The following is a 20,928-nucleotide window of genomic DNA, read 5'->3' on the forward strand; positions in this document are numbered from 1 at the left end:
CTATCAGGAACTGCAGCATCGTAACAATGAGATCTCCTGTCATCTAAAAGCCGCTGAGCTTCCAAAATATGTCAGTGTAACATCAGGAGGCTAGAGCTGTCTAGAATGCGTTCAGTAACTGTCCTTCATCCAGACTTGACCACCAAGTGACCAAATCCAGCTCCAGCCATACAACTGGCAGGCAAAATTTAAGCATCAGTCCTGCCACAGGAGTGAGTTTTCTGCTTGGAGTCTGGCTATAGCTCACACCAGGCCAAAACAAGTTCAACACATAGCAGGGAATCAGAAAATGCTCTCATATATGGGTTTGGAGACCCAAACCAACAGCATGGATGCAGCCTAAATGATTGTTTATGGGTTGAAAAACAGACTGGAAACAGGAGGCTGTTAACAGCTCAGGAGTACTCAACTAAGCTTGTTGTCATTTGCCCTTAGTTGCCAACAATCTCAGCTCAAACACTGGTACTTCCACAGCTAGGACAGGCCATTATTTTTTTCATAAATTGCTTTATTTTACTTAAAGCTTGTACTTTCCATAAAATCCTGCCAAAAGGCACCAAGCAATGCAAGAAAGGAAGCACAGTTTTATTACTGCTGTAAAATGTAAGGTCAGTAAGTGCTTGTGAATTACTGCAGTGGCATAGCCTTTGAAAGAATTTGGTAGAGGCCTAAACCCTCAGACTAGAATGCTAGAGAAGTTGACAGATTCTGGAAACTTAAAAAGGTTTATTTCTATCCTGTTTGGTGACTGTTTGTGACCAAAATTACTAACTTCTCGCTGTCCAGCAAAAGACAGAATTTAAAGACAACCATCTTAGACAAGCAACAGTAAAAAAAACTTGAGAAGTGAAGTTTTAGTCTTTGACATACAGGATATTTAAGTAGACAACCTAAGTATTTGGGCAGTAGCTTTTCTCTGAAGCTACATTCTGTTCAAGTATTTCATATTCCTTTCCACTATTAAGCGCAGAGCACTAGCACTGTTGCATGTCAAGTTTCAGCACCTGCAACTTGAACTTTGAGAGAGGAAAACTACTCACAAACTAAAACTGGTGTAAGGCTTTATCATGATCCTGTGTCTCACTGGATAGCACTGACATATCTCTAGCAAGGCTTTTTGCTGATAAGGGCCAAACATACTTTCACCAAGGAATCAAAGCATGAGGGCTTGTCCATACCCAAAGATGCAGAGCACCAGATCCAGATGTTATATAGATGCTCTTATACATTTCCCACATTGCAGTCTGTCTGCAGTTACAACATCTGCCACTCCTCTTTCAGAACTATTCTATACCAGGACCAGTAATACCACTTCTTCCCACTATTAACTGTGTGCTCTCTTCCCCTTCCAAAAGCAGAAGAAAAGGCAGTCCCTAGGTTTGGCTGTGACAGTCTTGCAGTGCTATGCCAAGATTTTTAGAGGCTCCTTGAGGAGCCAGAACTTACAGAAATGAATAGCATATAGGTGCTTGAATTCCTGCAGGATTTCGCACCCCTCACCCACCCAACTCACTGCCAGAGAACTCACATCAGTACCCCATGATCTGAAACATTAGTAGTGTGTAGAAGCTAGAATCCCAAAAAACTTCTCAACTAAGGTGATCAGACTTTCCCCTCCCTTACTGTGGAGGTCACTCACTTGCCATAAAGGCACACATGCCTGCAAAGCAGTTACTCACAATCAGTACAGAACTGGGGTACTCTGGAAGTACTCATGAAAAAAACAGAGCAGCACAATCAATACTGAAATCTACAGTCATGTGGGAACAGAACCTGAAAGTACTCAGGAAATTTGAGGCTACATCTTGAAAAAAATTTATTAAAAGTCCACTGAGAGTAGTATATGTTACACTACATCTTCTCTGAGTTTTAGGTGCACTGGCACCTATCACAGTAAAACCATACACAACCCCCATAAGACATTCACACTGCCTTGAAAATGATTGAAGCAGTTGACTTCAGGGCACAATCAGTTTGACTGACATGTGAACTCCATGTTGGTGGCACTTCCAGAAGCACAGGCACATCCACTGTCGACTCTACCAGAGGCTTTCCAGTCCAAGGCAGCATCACTTCTTCAGCCTGCAGACTAACAGTGGTTTAGAACCTGCTCTAACCAGCTGTGTTGGTTTTACATGGTAAGGTTTTGGTAGCAGCATGGTGCAGAGGTGGCCAACGTGAGAAGTCAGGGGCTGGACACAGCTGGGTCCAGAACATACTCACTGCAGACCAAAGGTGAGCCCATTAGCCAAGTTGGTGGTGCCTCTGAAAACATACTCAATAAAAGGAAAAATATCATATGTCGAGGGGGAAGTGTGAGAGAGCTGCAGTACAAACACGGTCAGAGGAGGAGATGCTCAGATGCCAAAGCAGAGATTCCTCTGCAGCCCATAGAGGGGACCATGGTGGAGCAAGTATTGCCCTGCAGCCCATGGAAAGGATGCCACATTAGAGCAGTTGGGCATTTACTGAAGGAAGCTGTAGCCCATAGAGGGCCCATGATGGAATAGATTTTTTCTGAAAGATCGAAGCCCATGGGAAATACCCATGCTGGAGCAGGGGAAGAAGCAAGGAGGGATCTGACAGCTGGGCAAGGTCAACTAACCATACAAGCAAAAAGAAGAGCAGAAACCTTTCCAGTTTGCAGATTCTAGGCACCATCCTCACACTTCCGATAAGAATTACCCATGCCATTTGGTCCTGTGGATAATTTAGTGCCATCTTGCTTGTTGTTAGAGGTGACTGTAGCATTAGTGAGAGCTAAGAAATAGAGCAATAGTTTGAAATCCAGAAAGGAAGCTTTCCCTGGCATAACTGAACAATCCAACAAATAAATGAACCAAGGGAAAGAACAGGGAATGAAGTGAATGCAAATGATTAATTACAGTTCAGTTTAATCTTGTCACACTGACACTGTCAGAGCTTCTGAGTGATCTCATCTTTCCAGGAGAACTGTTAACCTTTCAGACTGATAAAGAAACATCTGCTTTTTGTTTTTCTTTTCTGGCCTAAGAGCTTATATTGCAATTACCAGAGTGGATTCCAAGCTTCAACTAAGACAGACACTTGCCAGTTATTTATTCAGCCCTCCACAACTGCATCTTTAGTAGCTTGCAGTGCTTGTTGAATCACTGCCATTTGAGTTTTAAAGTGGGATGACTTTATCGTCTTACTCAATTTCCGCAAAGACTTCTCCCAAAGGGGAAATCACACTTAAAGGGAAGCTTCCCACAAGCTCACTGTCTGAAAGTAGGTCCAACTAAAACCACTCAAGCTGAGCAGGCTCTGCATACAGCACTAGATTTAACACAGTTATTGCCCTATAATACATCTAGAAAGATTCCCAAGAGCCAGATGTACATTCTAACGACCACCAACTGAGAACAAGATGACACTGGGTAACACCAGCTTCCTCCCAGAAAATACTTTAGGGAGAGACATGCCTCTGTCTTAAGTAAGGGAAACTTCCCAGTACTTTCCCTTCACTTCGGGGATCTGGATCTCCAAGCTAACTGCTCCAGATGAATAACAAGCCAGACAGCAGCTTGACAAGAGTTTCAGTTAAAGAGTTGATATTGCAACCCAGTAACTGCTTTACCAGCAAAAATAAGGACAGAGCTGAGGAATAAGGAAGAAAAAAGTACTCCCTACTCTTTGGGAAATAAATTCTTCCTCAAACCCTGTCCCTTGCCTATTTTAAGATGTTTCGTCTATTCAGAGCCATCGTGTCCTGATTGCAATTTAGTACAGGGCATTAACTACACAAGCTTTATCAGTGTCAGCATTTATAAATGCTGTCTTCAGTATCTTGCTGAATACAGTAGTGACCTCATTCAGACGTTTTGTGTAAACAATGCCTAGCACTGGTGTCAATCACTTCACAGCAAAATGGATGCCAAGAGTCTTGTATTTTCACTTAAGCATCTGCTAGTGAAACAAAAGCTACTAGCAAATCCCACTAAAGCAATTTTAGATAAGAATGGTTCTACCCATCTGAACACTGGCATGAGATTTAACAAGATTATCTCTTCTCACTTGATCCTAATTAGTCGCCTTAGGAAACACATGGATATGCATGAACAGTAGCCTGCCATCCAGTAAAGAGTTGACATGCTTGGCTTAGGTTGTTTGTGGTAATCCCTAGGCTTGCTTTCTAACAAATACTAACCAGAGTCAAGCCAAAGATAACAACCTATTTTGTCCTCTTAATCTGAGGCGACCTCATGTCTATCATCAGCCTTCTGGCACTTCCTGAATATAAATGCCTGTATTCTCCATGGTTTCATGCCAGGTGAAGACAAGGAAAGGGAAGCGAAAGTCATCTTTAGCTTCTTCTGTCATGCTACACTCAATCATTGCATTGAAATGTTGGTTACATCTCTACACCTGAAGAGAGTTTATCAAGCTGAACAAACTGAAGCAAAGCACATCAGGTGGAAAATGTATGTGCAGTTTCACTTGATTTACTTGCCCCAGTGAATTCCAAAAACACACACGAATTCCTGAAGTTGGACTCATCTTTGCCAGGAGTAAGGCTTCAAGCAGGGTTCAGCAAGAATCTCCAAGTTCAGAACTGTTCTCCACTCTCCTTGCCCTGCCTGCACAGAGGCACACACCCAGAGTACAGATCTTGGAGGGTGTGGAGCAGAGTTTGACAAGAGTCTGAACATAAGGAAAAAGCTAGTCAAAAGCTTTTCAGCTGTAGCTATTCTCAAGGTGACACTATCAGTGGGCAGGTTAACTTTGAAGTAGTTCCAGTGGAGTCTCCCTGCTTAAGGTCAGATGTGGACGTTTTCTTAAGAAAAGCAATAAGCTAACAGTTGCATGGGACATGATACCTGAGAAGGTATCAAGTTTAACAGTAAGAACAGTTACTGCGATAAGATACCTAACTTTTTTTTTACGTAAGGAAAAAGAGATCTGCCTTTGGAACTCAATATTCTTTGCTACAGAGAAACACCTGCTAACAGCTGAAGTTAGACTTTCTATTTGGGACTGTCATTCACTTGACAGAACAAGTGTTACTTGTGGTTTTTAAAGTTTCAACTAAAATCAAATCCTTCTCTTTGCAAATTGCACAGGATTTTCCTACTGAACTCTTCCCATCTGTTCTGGGACTCGGTGTGGGGGGGCACGGAGCTGAAGTTCCTGGTTTACGCAAACCAATTGCAGAAGCTTTTTTGGTTTCAGTTTGTCTTCATGCCAGCAGAACCAAAAGCAAATCTTGGAGACTTTTAGGTAAATTCTTACAGTTCCAACAGGAAACTTAAAAATTTATTTTATTTCTGACACTCACCAGCTATTCAAGCTAGATCAGAGTCTCAAATCTTTGAGCTCAAAATACACTTGTCATACAACTGGGTCAATTCCAAAGATGTTGAAGGGCAGGTTTTAAGAACGCCCAAATTTACTCAAGTGTGGCAGATCATTTCCTCCCACTCAGTTCCAATTTCAGCACCAAAAAACCCTAGTGTTCTAGAAAACATTCTGAGTTTCACTGAAGTTGACTCTACAGGCAAAACTCAATTTGGAAGTTGGGACTGATTTTTTTTTTTTTCCAAAATTACTTTCATGCAAGAAACACACTATACCTGTTTATGCACCAACAGATTTTACAAAACAGAGCAGATGAGTCAAGGTGCTCTGTCCTATGGATGGTTTTACATCCAGAGTAGAAATCTGCAAACCATACACTGCAGTATTTTGACAAGCAACAGCTAGCTTCAGTTCCAATACTGCTGCCAAAGCGCTTCATGTAAAAAAGCAGCTTTTCTTTTGTGGTAAAGAAAAGTTCAAGTTCTTTCTGCTCCCAATACAGGTAGTTTGGAACTCCTTTAAGTATCTATCATTCACAATAAAAATCCTGAAATTTAGATAGTCTCATTGACAACTGAGGACAAAGACAAGAAATGCATCAGCAGCCCTAGTTTCACACTGATTGCTTCTCATTTCCCGTACTATTCAACCTCAATAGGCACCTAATACTAGTGACAACATTGCAAAAGTTTAACTTGACTAGTTATTTAAAGCTCCATCAGCCACCTTAAACGTAATCGTGATTTTCAGGATGTGCACAACTGATAGGTGAGCTGTGAAGTTCAGGAGAGTTCCTGCAACTAAATTTTAGCAGCTCTGCAAGCTTAAAATGGGTAGTAGCTTAGACGACAGCTCAAGTCCAGCAGAATACAGTTTTTCTGCCACCACACTTGTTACTTCAGGGAAACTGAGGAGGGGACAAAACCTGGCAGCCTTGGAAAACTTAAGTCTTCAACAGCTACAGCCAGTAACATCCCAGTCTCTTTGGAGCCAACTGGCCTGCTTCAATGTAAGAGTCCTTAAAAAAAGTGCCACAAAGTTGGAGCATAAAGCACTTCCAGAGTTCACTGTGAAATGAATGCTCAGCTCCCCAAAAGTTCCTGAAGATGAGCATCCAAAGAAACAAGTCTGAGCTGATATACTTCCAGACAACAGGTTTAGCCATCATTAATACACTATCACCAGCAACTTATATTTATGTCCACTTTGTAAATGTCTGGAGAAAATGCAGCTACTACTCCTTCTACAGTTCAAGCTTGAACTAGGAAAAGTAATGTGAGTGCAAGACCAGTTACTGCCACTGAGAGAACATCCCGCCTCGATGCAGCAGAACATCACTGGCTTTACAGAGCACATAACCTACAGAGGACAGCTGTGACTTTCAATCCTACACCTAAGGGTATGATTCCTCCTCCTAAAAATATTGGCTGTACCTGTGTAATAGTGAAGAAGGAAAGACAGCCCATAGACACTGACAAAGACGAATGCTGGTAGCAACCCTGATAAAAATTCATAGCAAATTCCTTCAATGTTGACCCCATTACGGAAAGCAGAAGCCACTTCTTAGGTAGAATAGCCACCACTGAGATACCCTCTACTACTGTTGGGTACTACCTATTCATCTAGGCAGTACCGACTTCATCACCACTTCAGATTTTACCTTACCTATAAAGCTGCAGGCCAGCATCTCTAGAATAACCCAAGGCCTTTAGGTACAGCAGCCAGAAGCACCATTCTCTTACGGTCAAGAAGTAAACCTGTGGACTTGTACACACGTGCAGTGCATTTAAGACATCCTATCCCATGACAACTGATTTCAGAAGCTAAGTTAAAGCTCCAACAGGACAGATTTCTGCATCTAGCATCATTCTCAGCAACATTTCAAATGCATTGCACCTAACTTGGGGCAAATAACACCAATAGCAGGAGCACTGAGAATCCAGCTGGCTACAGTTTACTATGACAGCAGGAAAATACAGCAGCAGTGCTGCATTACTGGCTTAACACCAGATCCCTCACCTGACAGAACTCCAGAGCCTTGGAGGTACCATATTGGTATTGTTGAAGTTAAAAGGGTGGAGAATGTTCTGCTAGACTTACATATTTTTTACACTAAGATACAGAAAGGAAATCAAGTGAAGCCAAACTGTAGAACTGTGTAGTAAAAAAGTAGCGTTCATTGCATTAACAACCCTGTCCGTTTTACACATACCAGTCTTCAATGGACTTCTGCCTTAGAAGTATCTTACATCCACTAAGACTGAGAAATGTACACATTAAAACTCACCTTTTCCTTAGAAGTTTGGAGCAGATTCTCCTCTAGTGTTCCAGACACATACACATTATTAAAAGCTACTTTTACATACAGCTTGTCTACTTTTGCCACACTTGCCTGCTTACTTTTAAGAGCAGAGGAATAAGCCAAATGCAAAACTGGAGGCAGAAGCCAACAAGAGTTATCACCATTCTGTATGGTAACTAGACCAAATCAGAAGTAGCTACTTGGCTCAGACAGAAGCCCCTTTATCTGGCCAGTATCCACAAACTCCAAAACATTTAATATCCTCCACTTAGAAATTACACCCAAGAGCTTCTGGCTTTTTAGTTCTTAACTTGCACCTCATTCCATCAAGTATTTGTTTAAGCTGAAGTGTAGACTGCATGTAAATCTGCTTCAAAGAAATGGGAAAGGAAATGGTTTGATGTACCAGCTAGAGTAGGCTCTTTAATCTTCATGCTACTCAAGGGAGTCTACACTGCAACAGAAGATTATAGTCCTATCTGCTTCTGACGAGTGTGTATCTAGTACACACAGAAGCAAGATCTAGAGATAGTGTACACCTAGACATCTTTCCTAGGCCTGTGTCCCTGTTGTACATTAAAGGATACTACCTTTGCCAGGTGTTCTCACCTGAGGATGCTTCCTTGTCTATTTGATTGCTGGTTCACTCCCCCTCTACACCAGAGGTAGCCACACCACTGCTTCTGCAGCCAAAGGAGCAGCCATGAGCCTGCTCAGTTTGCAATATAAGAGAGTTACCTTTACATTAAGATGGTATTGGATCATTTTAACTTGCTGGAGTGTCAAATCCTAAAGCATTAGAATTACAACTGAAGGATAATATGATCTTATATTTCAGGTTTTCTGTGTAACCAAAGAAAAAGTTCTTAACCTAGTATTCTGGAACTCCACAAGAGTACAGAACAAGCACTATTCCATGCATTGCAACAAGCCTAAGTATAGCAGCTAAGCTCATGGACTTCTCTCATCAGAAGGCAGAGTATGGCTTCTCCATGCAGTTTAAGTGATTGATCTGTCATGGAACAGGGATGGACAACATTTTCCACATTCCTCCTAGTCTGTGACCCAGCTAATGGTAACAGACCACTGGTAGCCAAGAGAAACTCTGAAACAGAATCTGCCCACTAAGTGTTTGGAACCTCTCCTCCCTATTTGAGGATCAGTACTTCTCTCTGGATATGATTCCAACTATCAATTAACTGAACCAGTGGCCAAGAAAAACCTCTGAAAAGCAAGCTATTTCATCTGTCCTACTTCCCATCTTCCTTATTCCTATGCACCTTCCCTTGCACTTCCTAGGATTCTTTCTATCACAAGTTGACCCACAAGAAAGCCTTCACCTTTACCACCCTCTCAACCCCAGCTTTAAGCGGCACAGGACAGCAGGCTTCTCCCACTCCAAAAAGGGTGAAGTGACATCCTTTCACTTTGCCGTAGTACTCAGAATACGGAAAACTCATGTTAGGCCAACACTCTTCCAACAGTGGATCAAATTTACTTTTAGACTGACAAGGGCTAAAACTGGCTCAGCAGGCAACAGATTCAGCTTGTTCCCTGCACAGGAAGAACGCTGCAAGCAGACAGTCTGCTTTTTTCCTCTTAGCCACTCCAAGCCAAGATGTTTGGGGCAAGGCAGCCCAGTTTACAGAGCCATGGCACATGGTCTGGGTCTGTACTCAAGTACTGAGCAGTGTGGCACTCTGTGGCACTTAGCTATGTACTACTGTCCTGCTCACATTCATTCATGTTCCTCATCCAGAGGCAGTAGTTGCTCCATAGAAACTCCAGAGCTCCAGCCCAGGAGAGGAGTCTGGGTTCCCCTGGCAGAGCAAGTTATCTGCCTACACCCACCAGTTTCTGTACAGCTTCCTCCACCTGCATGGAAGAGCCTGCCAGCAGCAGTGGTGGGTTGCTTGTCTAGGCTTTGCTGCCACTCCTGAGCCAACCTTTAATGATGCAGCCCCTGTTCCTGCAGTAACTAGTGTTACTTTCCATCTCTAGGCACAGGTGCTTCCCCTCCAGGCAGAAGTTTGCTCTGGTTTCACACCTACCACTCAGTTCCCCACTGCACAGCCACACACCACTCCAAACGAGCACACCTGTCAGTGGGCACTCCAAAGCAGCTGGCTCAGACACAAGCCAGTGGGAGGCAAAACGCACAAACCCAACACGCAGGCATGTCCTCCCAAGCAGGTTACAGCTGGGAGAACATCAGGGAAGAGCTTGACACTGCAGGCAGTGGGAGGCTTATGCGAGCTTCTAGGCCACTGCTCTGAAGACAGAAGCCCAACTGCCCCAGAGAAGCCAGCATGAGAAATATCTGACAGGACAGCCTTCCACCAAGGCTGTTACTCCAGGCTGCTGCTGGCACCTTAGCATCATCCAGTCAGGACCAGGCCAGTCTTAAGGCTACCTTGGAAGGATCACACAGACTAAAATGAATCCCTTCATAAGCCAAAGCCCCTTTTTGCTCCATCACTCCTCCCCACACTGCAGGGACAGCACTGCCAGCATGTAGGCCTTTTACTCAGACAGCACAGTCTTGCCTCAGAGCAGTTCTTGTAGGGGAACATAACAACCATCATTTGTCTCCTCAGTTTCATAAGGAATAGCATCTGTGAGTGGGCAGGCCCGCTATACAAGGCAATGTTTTCCTCAAACAAGCACTTAGATAATTCTTCTCTAATGCTTGTGAATATCACTACCTGCAGTGTTACTGCAACATCCCACAGGAGTCCAAGGTGCATCAGGAGCCTACTGTGATAAGGAGAAAAACCTTCCAGGACACAAGCCATGAGCCTAGTTTCAAGGTAAGGCCTCATCCTGAGGGCTGACAAGCTGCCGATAGCCTCCATTAGGTCACATACAAAGAGCTCCTTTGTATGGTGGGTGGTTGCTTTCACTGCTCCAAGTGCAAGCTTTACGCTCTGGTGTGACTAGCTACGCTCTCGTCCTGTTACTCTCCTGTAGCTACAACGCCTCCCCAAAACAGGGCAGAGCTGCATTCTCAGTCATCACCAGAAGGGTTTTGGTGCCAGAATCCTCCTCCTCAGACTTACAGGCAGTAAAGCCACCATACACAGAAAGCTTCACAGGGCTCACAGGTAAGCTGCTGAATGAAGGCCTTAACTGCTGCTTTTGTGAACCAGTGAGAAGGAGACAGTTACAAACCACATCCATCACATCCCAGTAGTTTCTCCATGTAAGAAAACTTCTCGCACTGACCTCACACCTTAGCCAGAAAGCTCCAGCATGGAAGCAGCTCACCCACAGCAATGGCAGCCTTGAATGTCGGGGCAACCACCTCAAACGGAAGAGCTTCTTGCAAACAAGCCTAGAGCAAGCTTAGAGTCCTACCAAAGCAACAACAGTCGTGAAGCTTCTAACACAAAAAAGTGAAAGTCATAGTTCAAGTTGTAATACTACGTTTTCTGCCCAAACTTCACTTGAGGACAGAGCAGTAACATACCACCACCACCCACCGAGCTGGGCTCAAGGTCTCCATGCCACCGGGTCCCCAGACTCTGCATCAACACCAGAGGCCTCATGGCTGCTGCTGGGGGCCTCTGAGTGGAAGCCATCACACCATTGCACAGGAGGCCAAGTGCGACAGTCAGTGCAGCAGCCTTCGGACTGCAGGGATTAGCTTCAGTTTCACCTGTATTGCCTCTGTGTTCAGCTTTTAGCATCAGCATAAAGTTTGTTGTGTAACACTTAACTGCACTGTCAGATGTGCCAGCCCCAGAAGAACTGGGGATTCAGAAGCCAAGTAAGAGACAAATGGGTTTTTGTTTGTTTGGGTTTTGACATAGTAATGTCGCAATTAGTTTGAGATGGCAGGATAAGAACATCTAAGATATTTAAACAGCAGTATTAATATTTCAGAGCTACTATACCACTGAAATGAGGTTTACAGTCATTTTACCAATTGCTTCAGGCCATCTGGAAATGAAAGCAGCCAAGACAGCATCTGCTCTGCACTGATGGCAGTGAAGATTGCCTTAGCACATGACTAGTGCTAGAAACGTGAAAACTAGTCCAAGAGGTTATCGTTGTAGGTGTTCTACCAGCTACAGAGCTTGCTGCCACCACCAGCAGAAATACACGAGCAGTTTCTTTTCCTGTGTCAAGCCTTTTGGTAGCCAGAAGTCTTTCATTAGCAGCAGAGGGCTTTAACATGAGTGAAATATTCTCGTAGCCAACTCAGAAGCTTAGACAGTTAAAACACCAAGACTACACAGAGCAAGTCTGATCCTACAGTGCTTTCCTGTTTAGAACCGGACCCACTGTTTCAATACTAATGTACTGGAACACAATGTTTTAATACTTTTTCACTCAAGAATTAATCCTGTTCCTCAACACAGTTGCATAATGTATAAAAAAGCAAGTTAGATCAGCTTCTTTGGTACATGGCAAGGAACTCAGCTGTTTAACATTAAAGGTCTAAGTAAGAACAAGGAGAGGGAAAATAGTTAGTACAGCTCCAGATACAGTTAGAACTTGCACTTTGGCAAGAACATCTCTCACCCAACCAAAACAGAGAATCTGTAACCAAGACCTATGTGCCATAGAACAAGTCCATCCTGCTAAGGGATGCTTTTCTAAAGACTTGCCTTTGATTACTTATTCCTTCATTAAAAAGGGAGTCCCTCCAACACTAAGGAAATCTAAAGCATTAAAGTGCTTCAGTTGTTACTTATCGGTTCAGACCTTCTCAATGCAGGGTGATGATTAAGCTCAAACCAAGAAACAAAATTCAATCATTAAAAACATAGTCTAAGTTTCACTCTTCTGTTCTAGGGTTCCTTCACACAGACCCTTTGCTTTATGTTTTTCATCCTATGTCCTTTTCTAACTTCCTCCCACTGTGAAGAAAACACTCTCGCTAATTTTAGCAGAGCATGCCTAAGGACACCCGCTTTGTGAACCCCCCAGTAGGGCTGCAGTGAGAACACACAGCAGATCAGATCACAGGCTCCTCAGCACAAGCTGCAATGCTGCTTGCTCTTCCAGAGGGAATGGCAGAACTGCAGGACCCTTTTCAGTACTTTTTATCAAAGTTCTTGTTTGGGGTTCTAACTAGTAGCCAGCTGCAGCAGGGAATTCCCATTGCGCTGTTGCACTCCAGTATACACATTGGAACCTGGGAGTATCTTCATAGTTGTATTGTATACTACCTTCCCTTGACAACAGCACCAAACTAGAAGGTCCGCCCATGCCTCCATCCAGCATGCCTTTCAAGGAGGGCTATGGCATGTTTCCATGCATGAAACTAGGAAGAAAGTTACAGTGACGGCCCTGCCCTGCCCTGCCCTCCCCTCCCATTTCTTAGTCCTCTGCAGTTACTGGGGGCTCCAGATCCGCAGTCTTCCAGAAATCCAAGCCCGTTCCTAGGACAGCTTTTGACTGCTGCAGTCATGTTCTGCTCCTTCTGCAAGCACCCACCACTTTCCTGCACTAGTTTTTGTGGTAATGACCACTAACAGGTCTTCAGCATAAATGGGGCAAGTTTGTAATGGTCAGGCATTATGCTTAAAAAGCAGGGGGCCCACATATATTTCTGAACTAGAAAGACAAAGGTCACCATTTATCGTCCAGATGGGGCAAAACAGCTTAGTGGCACAAGCTACTTAATCTGCTGTGAAAGAGTACTGCTCACCTGAACCACGCAGCAGGAGACACAAGAGCCAGCCCAGTCAAGTTCCCCATCTATCACTCTGGGATCAAGCAGGGTAAACAGCAAGACCTGGCTTGTCACACAACTCCAGGTCTCATGGCAGCAGGGACAAAGAGGCACAGAGGAGGACAATATGAATAGAAAGTAAAGCCTGATTATCTGTTTCCAGAAGGCAACACCCTCCAGACAGCCATTTTCCAAGTACAGTCAGGCGATCGCTTCCATGGTGCTCTTTGGACCTTCAAGAGTAGACGTGATCAAGCAATTGCGTAACAGAGCAGAAGCTTTTCTAGGGTCTGCCAAGTCAGGAAGCAAGTCACACCAGCCTTGGCCTTCCAAGTTATTTCTAGGACATCCAAGATATTAGACTTGGGGCAGTTATTAACTGCCAGTGGGCCACAGCATATGTACAAAAGCCAGATGTTTCCTATAGGTCATTGACACTTCCCAAGCCTAAGGGATTCATATCACTACCCACAGTTTCAGTATAACAGGAAACAGCAAGGGTTGCACAACATCTTTTGAGAGCCAGAAGTACCTCAGCAGGCCAGCAGACACCAGCTGCACTTGTAATCTACCTTGGTATTCAAGCAAACATCTTGAACTAACTCACTTCATCTGAAAGTTTGATCCCTTATTGGCACAAGAAATGTAGATCTACCTATTTCTCTCCAATATTCTTAACTTTTTAAATCATTTCCTGTGAACAACAGCAAGCCATACTCCTCTGCCTATGTATGCAGTGACAGTGCTGGCTGCCTAGCGTAGAAGCAACACTACAGTAGTAAGAGGTAAATGCAAGGAGAAACATCAAGAACTTGCTTCAAGCATTGTTGCTGCTCACTTAAACTCATCGAGTAGGATTAAAAACTGCTGCTCACCCTTAAAAGCATTTTAGCTTGCAAATATTGTCATTCTAGTGCCTACTGTACATAAAAGAAAGTGTAAAAGTGTAAATATCGCACCTAGCAATTGAACACAATCAGATCCTAGAACTGCAACACTGACCACCCCCCTCCAATCCAGGGAGGGTTCCCGACAGGAATACGCTCTTAATCACAAGTCAGCATAAGACACACTTGTGTAACTTGGTAATCATCATTAAAAAATGAATAATAAAGAATTTTTTTGTGTACATTTGAATCTAAAGTATAGCACCTTTATACTAATGCCAACTTTACTGGTAGTGTCTAATCACTAGAAGAGATGAAGCCCACGGGCTTATTATATCGATCAACGCAGCTGCAAATGAGTAAACCGAACTCCCCAGCTTCATGTGTACTTAAGCATGACACTTACAAGGGTGAGAAGACAGGCTTCATGAGTTAAACATCCTGAAGTTCACAGCCTTCTATTTAAGAGCTCGTCAGTTAAAACTTCAGGAAGTTAAAAATTTAAGGCACATCTTTGTACAGAACTGTATACATTGGTGGTCACAGCTGATATTCTGCCCCAGTCATGAGGGAAGAAATAACAAAGTCAGTTCACTTACTTCAAGCAAAAAGTAAATCGGTAGTCCTTTGTGTTTGGTTTTCACTCTCCTAAAGTAGCTCCCATTCCAAAGATGACACAGCACAGGGAGCAATTAAACTGTCTTGTAAAGTACAGTATATAAAACTGGCATATATGGAAACTGTTTGATAGACAGGCTTATTGTGCAATTATGCACTGCCATCAGGCTTTTTTATTTTGTTTTGTTTCAGTTGCTCTTCATTAAAGCGTTTAGATACCAGTGGTGATGAAGGGCCCTAGTCATCCAGCCAGACTCTTACTTATCACCTCAAAGCTCCTCTCCATTTGACACCACTCCAATTTTTATGTTTATGCTTGATATCAGGCAATACAGATACATGCATAAGCACCCCTCTGTTTCCCCATCCTTCAAAACAGGTCTCCAAGAATTTATAGCACACACTAGCTCTGATCTGCCACATTCTAGCAGCTGCTGTTGCACATCTGGCCGTAAAAGAGGCTACACAGCACAGCTGAACACAAGGACACCAGTGCAGCCAGTAAGCCTTCCACAGCTCTGAGAAGCATTTAATAGCCACCGTGGTCAAAGAGCACTTCTATTAAAAAACTAGAACATTGCACTGAAGTCCCTTATTGTTATACTTTGGCCAAGCAGGGATTCCAAAGACTCCTGCTCTTGCCTAACCGTGGTGTACGTTAATTAGGTACCACATTTCATAGCATTTCAGACTGATGGGTCAAGAACGCACACAGCCAATGGATCCAACCCGCCCGCAGAGCAATCGAGTTTTTCCACTCAGAGCTGCGCTTTTATTGCGGCATCGGCTGAACGGCAGCTACTGTCCCGCAGCTTTATAACTGAAAGCTCTCGTGCTACTCCATAGCGGTGCTGCAGCAGTAGCGTTAGCTCCCTGGGAGGACCATATTTAGAAAAGATGTCGGGTTCTCCCCCAGAGCAATGCAATAGTTCGGTAAGCGAAATTAGCAGCCCCAGTAAGAGTCAAACGCTGTCAGATTAAAGAGACAGAGCTAGACTCCTACGGGGAGAAGCCTGGGCTGAAGGCATCTAGCTTTACTGCAGGGATTCATTTAATCCCTACTTCGGAACGTAAAAAAAGAAAAGCCCTAAAGCTGCTTGCTGGGAACGGGGGCTCGACTCAGTGCAAGACGAGCAGCACGAAACCACAGCCTGCCGCCCCCCACCCGCCCGTTTTTTCCTGTAGTAAATGCCAACGAGTTCGCACCGGCGGACACACCTCGCCCGCGCAGCCGGTGCCCGGGGCTGGAGGCGCGGGGAGGCCGCTGCGCGGGTCCGCGCCCGCGGGGACCGGCCCGAGAGGGGCTGCGGGCGGCGCCGAGCGCCGGGGCTTCACCTGCGGCGCTGACAGGGCGCGGGGGCGGCGGGCCGGGCAACCTGCCGCGGCGGGGCGGGAGCGAGGGAGGGAAACGGACAGCCCCGCCGCCGGGGCGGCGGCTCACTTACCCGGGGCCCCGCGGCTCGGTGGCCGCGACCCTGAGGCAGATGCACCAGCAGCAGCGCCAGCAGCAACGGGCGAGCCCCCGCGCTGCGCCAGGCCCGCGGCACCATCGTCCCTCAGGGAGGCCGGGAGGGGGGCGGCGGTGGCGGGACGGCGGGGCTCTGCGGCCACCGGAGGCGGCTCTCCCGGGCGGCCGCCCCTCAGCCCGGCAGTGCAGCGTCCGTCGGCGAGCGGATCTTGCGGCGCCCCGCGCCGGCTCTGCCCCCTCCCGCCGCAGCAGGTTACGCGCCTCGGCCATGGGGATGCCCGTTATAAAGCCGCCGCAGGGCGGGGCCGGGCGCCACTGACTGCGGCGCGCACCTATCGCAGCGCGGCCGCCGCGGGCCGCAGCCAATGGCGGGGAGGCAGGGACATCCGCCCCGCCCCGCCGCCGCTACCGGGCGTCAGGCGGGCGGCGCAGGTTGGCCCCGGGCGGCGCGGAGCCGCCGGCGAGGGGAGAGGGGCGGGAGCCGGCCGGCTTCCCCGTGCCGGGGCGGCGGAGGGCTGCGCGGGTGCCGGGCAGCGCCGGCCGGGCCGACGGAGACGGTGGCCGGCGCTCGGCCCCTCCGCCCGCCCCAGAGCCCTGCGGGGCACCCCCGGCCCCCCGGTGGCGGTGACAGCTGAACCGCGCCGTCGGGTCGGGCCGACGAGCACCTACACTCGGCATAGGAAATCACCTCCTGGTCCTCATGTGCAGTCCTTTGGTGCTGCGCTCTGGGCCAAGGCCACGGTAGGAACGGGTTCATGTCTCAGAGAGTGTTGGTCCTGTTCCCACCTCCGTGCTAGGGCTGAGAGCGTGGCTGGTGCCCAGTCACAGAGACTACCCAGTCACAGAATGTTCGGGGTTGGAAGGGACCTCTGTGGGTCATCCAGTCCAACCACCCTGCCGAAGCAGGGTCATCTACAGCAGGCTGCTCAGGACCTTGCCCGGGCGGGTCTTGAATTCATCTCCAGAGAAGGAGACTCCACAACCTCCCTGGGCAGCCTGTTCCAGTGCTCCGTCACCCTCAGAGGGAAGAAGTTCTTCCTCATGTTCAGACGGAACTTCCTGTGCTTCAGTTTGTGCCCATTGCCCCTTGTCCTGTCGCTGGGCACCACTGAAAAGGTCTGGCCCCGTCCTCCTAACACCCACCCTTGAGATATTTATAAGCATTTATAAGGTCCCCTCTCAGCCTTCTCTTTTTCAGGCTAAACAAGCCCAGCTCCCTCAGCCTTTCCTCATTGGAGAGATGTTCCAGTCCCCTCACCATCCTCGTAGCCCTCCGCTGGACTCTCTCCAGTAGCTCCTCATCTTTCTTGAAGTGGGGAGCCCAGAACTGGACAAAATACTCCAGATGGGGCCTCCCTAGGGCAGAGTAGAGGGGAAGGAGAACCTCCCTCAACCTACTGGCCACACTCCTAATGCACCCCAGGATCCCATTGGCCTTTTTGGCAACCAGGGCACACTGCTGGCTCATGCTCAACCTATCGTCCACCAGGGCACCCAGGTCCCTCTCTGCAGAGCCGCTCTCCAGCAGGTCCGCCCTGAGCCTGTACTGGTGCATGGGATTGTTCCTTCCCAGGTTCAGGACCCTGCACTTGCCTTTGTTGAACTTCATCAGGTTACACGTCCCTGAAGACCTCCCCCTGCTTTCCCAGCTGCAGAAGTAGCCCCACAGCCCACAGCTCTGCATTGCCCAGCAAAGCCTAGCAACCTTCTCATCGAGGTGGTGTGCTTGGAGCCTTTGGTAATACATGCCTCGCGCCTGGAAAACCATCCCAAGATCGAGCCTGATGTCTCTCGAGACAACAAGCCCTACCATCCCGAGATCAAGTTTGACATCCCTTGAGACAACGAGCCCTTCCAGGCTGCATGTGTGTCCCAAGCGTAACCAGGCACTTGGTAATGGGAAGGTTGGGTAGAAAGCGAGTGTTGCATCATACAACTGGCATGTGGGTGCAGCTGTGGAGCAGGAGAAAAATGGATCCACCGGCAGGTCCCTGTAGGCATGTCTGTCTGATTAGGGGCTCAGGAGAGAGGAGTACCGTGGCAGTGTAATGGCAGTAAGCTGAGGACCCTGATCAATGGAGTCGGAAAGCAATGCCAAGCCTCTGTCTACCTGCTGACCAAGTGACGGAGGTGTCTTGTGAACCGAACTGACTTGCATTTACATCACGTCCTGCATTTTTAAATGACAAATATGAGTGTGATGGAGGGCATGGCAGAGGCCAAACATTTTGCAAAATAACATGCATGGGAGGTCATTGCTGTTCACGTAATAGTGATAATAACCTTTTCATGGGACTGTTTTGTGGCCTTTTCATGGAAATACGCAAGACATGCAATTTCTTCATGCAACGTATTTAACTTTCTTTACTCAGTGACCTTACTCAGAGGCAATACTCACACTTGTAAAAATTCCCTAGAGTGTATCCGCTAGGTATGGGGAGGGGCTGCTACGCCCACATGAGGAACCTTGTTACACAGTAAAAGTCATGTAATTCTGGCATCTTATCAGAGCAAAGCAGGGTATTTAGCTATAGCGGTTGCTTTAATCTTTCTTTTCTTCAAAAAAAAAAAAAAAGTATTTGTTTAAAAAAAGCCAGTACGTAACATTTTGTCATTAGCCTAGGCAGGATAAGCCGTCTGTTACTCACACGGAGTTCTGCCAGTATTCATTATTCTTGGCTTGCAGATCTCTCTGGAGCTCCAAACCTGCACCCCATACAAGCCTGGCGATATACCTTAGTCCTAACCCTCACCACTCTGCTATCCTCCTCCTAAGCTTTGCCAGCTCTTCTTCAATATGGCCTGCGGTATCCTCTGATTTTCCATTTCAAAGTCTCTCTGATCCACACCTGAACTTCTGCCATTCCACATGACACAAGCAGAGAGACCTTGAGGGCAAGAGGATAGGGAGAGCTGGGAAATCTGAATATGAGTGTCCTTGTGTACATCAAGATCAGCTCTGTTGAGGTTAGACAAGTTATATCAGCACACACCTGACATCTGTGAAAAGACAGGCAGAATCTAGTACAGTTTTGTTGAAGCGGTGATCCCACCACTGAAGTACCACAGCACCTCATAGTTAAGCCTTGATTAAATTCCAGTCCAGATAACAATATCCCACTTGCCTACGTTCCCCTCTTTAATTTCATAGGGAGTTTTTTTGCATCTGACCTATTTCAGGTGATGCCTTCATGTGTTCTTTATCACTTGAACTTTAAACACAAATGTCTTTGGTGTATTTTCCACCTATGGATACTAGAATCTCTCTGCTATATAAATGCTCATTACCACCATGAAGAAACAATTGTTTCCCTATTCCATAACAGAGAATACCAGCTACACTGGAAGCCCACCCTCCGGTGCCTATGAGACCCTGACATCAGCAGCATCTTAACACCAAGTAAAAGTTCCGGATAGGGTCAGAAATTCCCGGTAACTGAACCCTTTGACCCCTTTATGGTCAAAGCTGTTCATAACCTTGCAGTGTGTACTTCCAGCCTTGACCAATATTCCCACGTCCAGGTGTTTCTCTGTAGGGATGTGTATTTCCTTGGCAGACAGTAACTGCATTAGTACGATAACCAGGCCAGAAGAGACTCCATAGCCTGATCTGTGTATCTCAGTCATTACATTTCAATGAGCTGTTCTGAGCCCAAAAACTTTAGCAAAGCACCATCCAGATGGATGGAGGATGTTCAGCCCCAGTGTGAAGACACCAGCAAGAAAAAGAATACGTCTTTGTTCCAGTGGTGAATCACCTTTGAAAATGCGTGCGTAACTCTTCAGCATGCGAGGCCTGCTACTCTGGTTGGTATAGATGCACTTTACTGGTGTATCATCTTCAAAGAAAAATCTAAATAAATAACAAAAGAATGCTGAAACAAAATTTTGTGCCACTAAATTGTCTGTTAATTCTCTCCAGGTTTCTGGCAAGCGGGAAGTGCCTGCCTTGGGCATCAGTGGCATTGCAGAGAAGCTGATGAGCTGAGAGGATGCTAGTGTCCAAACATAACAGGAACTGGGTGCCTAACCTTCTCACTTGAGCTCTTGTGAAAATCCCTACCATCACTCTGAGGACACAGTGCCAAACACTGCGCTGGCACAGGGCCACCGCAGTCAGTGGTGTCTCACCAGCAAAGAACTTGCCCTGGGTGTTTAACTGAAAACTACAAAGAGAGAGGGGCACGAAACTAGAAGTTGTTCTTCATGTCCAGGCATTCGTATGCCAGGCCCAACATTTGGATCCTTCTGAGGAAGATGCAAGCCCAACCATAATGAATTCAGCTATGCAATGATGCTGGAGGTAGCGCTGAAACTGGTACCGTTGGGGCTTGTTGTGTATACCGGATACAGCCTACAACTTGCACCTCTGAAGGCTTACCCCAACATGTGCCTGTATGTGTTGACGATTAATATCTTGTTGCTATGGTGCATGCATATCATGCACACCACTGCAAACCCATGGCACAGGACGTATATACTGGTGGTCTTGACAGCTATTCAGGGAGAACTCTTTGATTGCTTTGGTTACTTGCCTCTGCATCTACTTGTCTTGTCCTCAGACAAGTTTCAGAAGATTGCTGTCCTCTTCTGAACAGTGTGGGCACCCACAACAGAACTGTCATGGGATCTCTCTGCCACAGCTTCCTTCAGG

At 46.4% G+C, this 20,928-nt stretch overlaps 1 protein-coding gene across 5 annotated transcripts in view; it reads right to left on the minus strand.

Annotated features, from left to right (window-relative positions):
- SMOC1 (SPARC related modular calcium binding 1) overlaps positions 1 to 16,512 on the minus strand; it is a 136,158-nt gene extending 119,646 nt beyond the window's left edge. For all 5 annotated transcript variants that reach the window (XM_075426244.1, XM_075426246.1, XM_075426245.1 and 2 more), the window contains exon 1: positions 16,252 to 16,512. In XM_075426244.1, the coding sequence (XP_075282359.1) occupies positions 16,252 to 16,356 (105 nt within the window). In that variant the 5' untranslated portion in view covers positions 16,357 to 16,512. The remainder of the gene's footprint in view (positions 1 to 16,251) is intronic.
- Positions 16,513 to 20,928: the final 4,416 nt, after the last annotated feature.

This window comes from Opisthocomus hoazin, chromosome 7 (assembly GCF_030867145.1).
Source record: "Opisthocomus hoazin isolate bOpiHoa1 chromosome 7, bOpiHoa1.hap1, whole genome shotgun sequence".
Lineage (NCBI taxonomy): Eukaryota > Metazoa > Chordata > Aves > Opisthocomiformes > Opisthocomidae > Opisthocomus > Opisthocomus hoazin.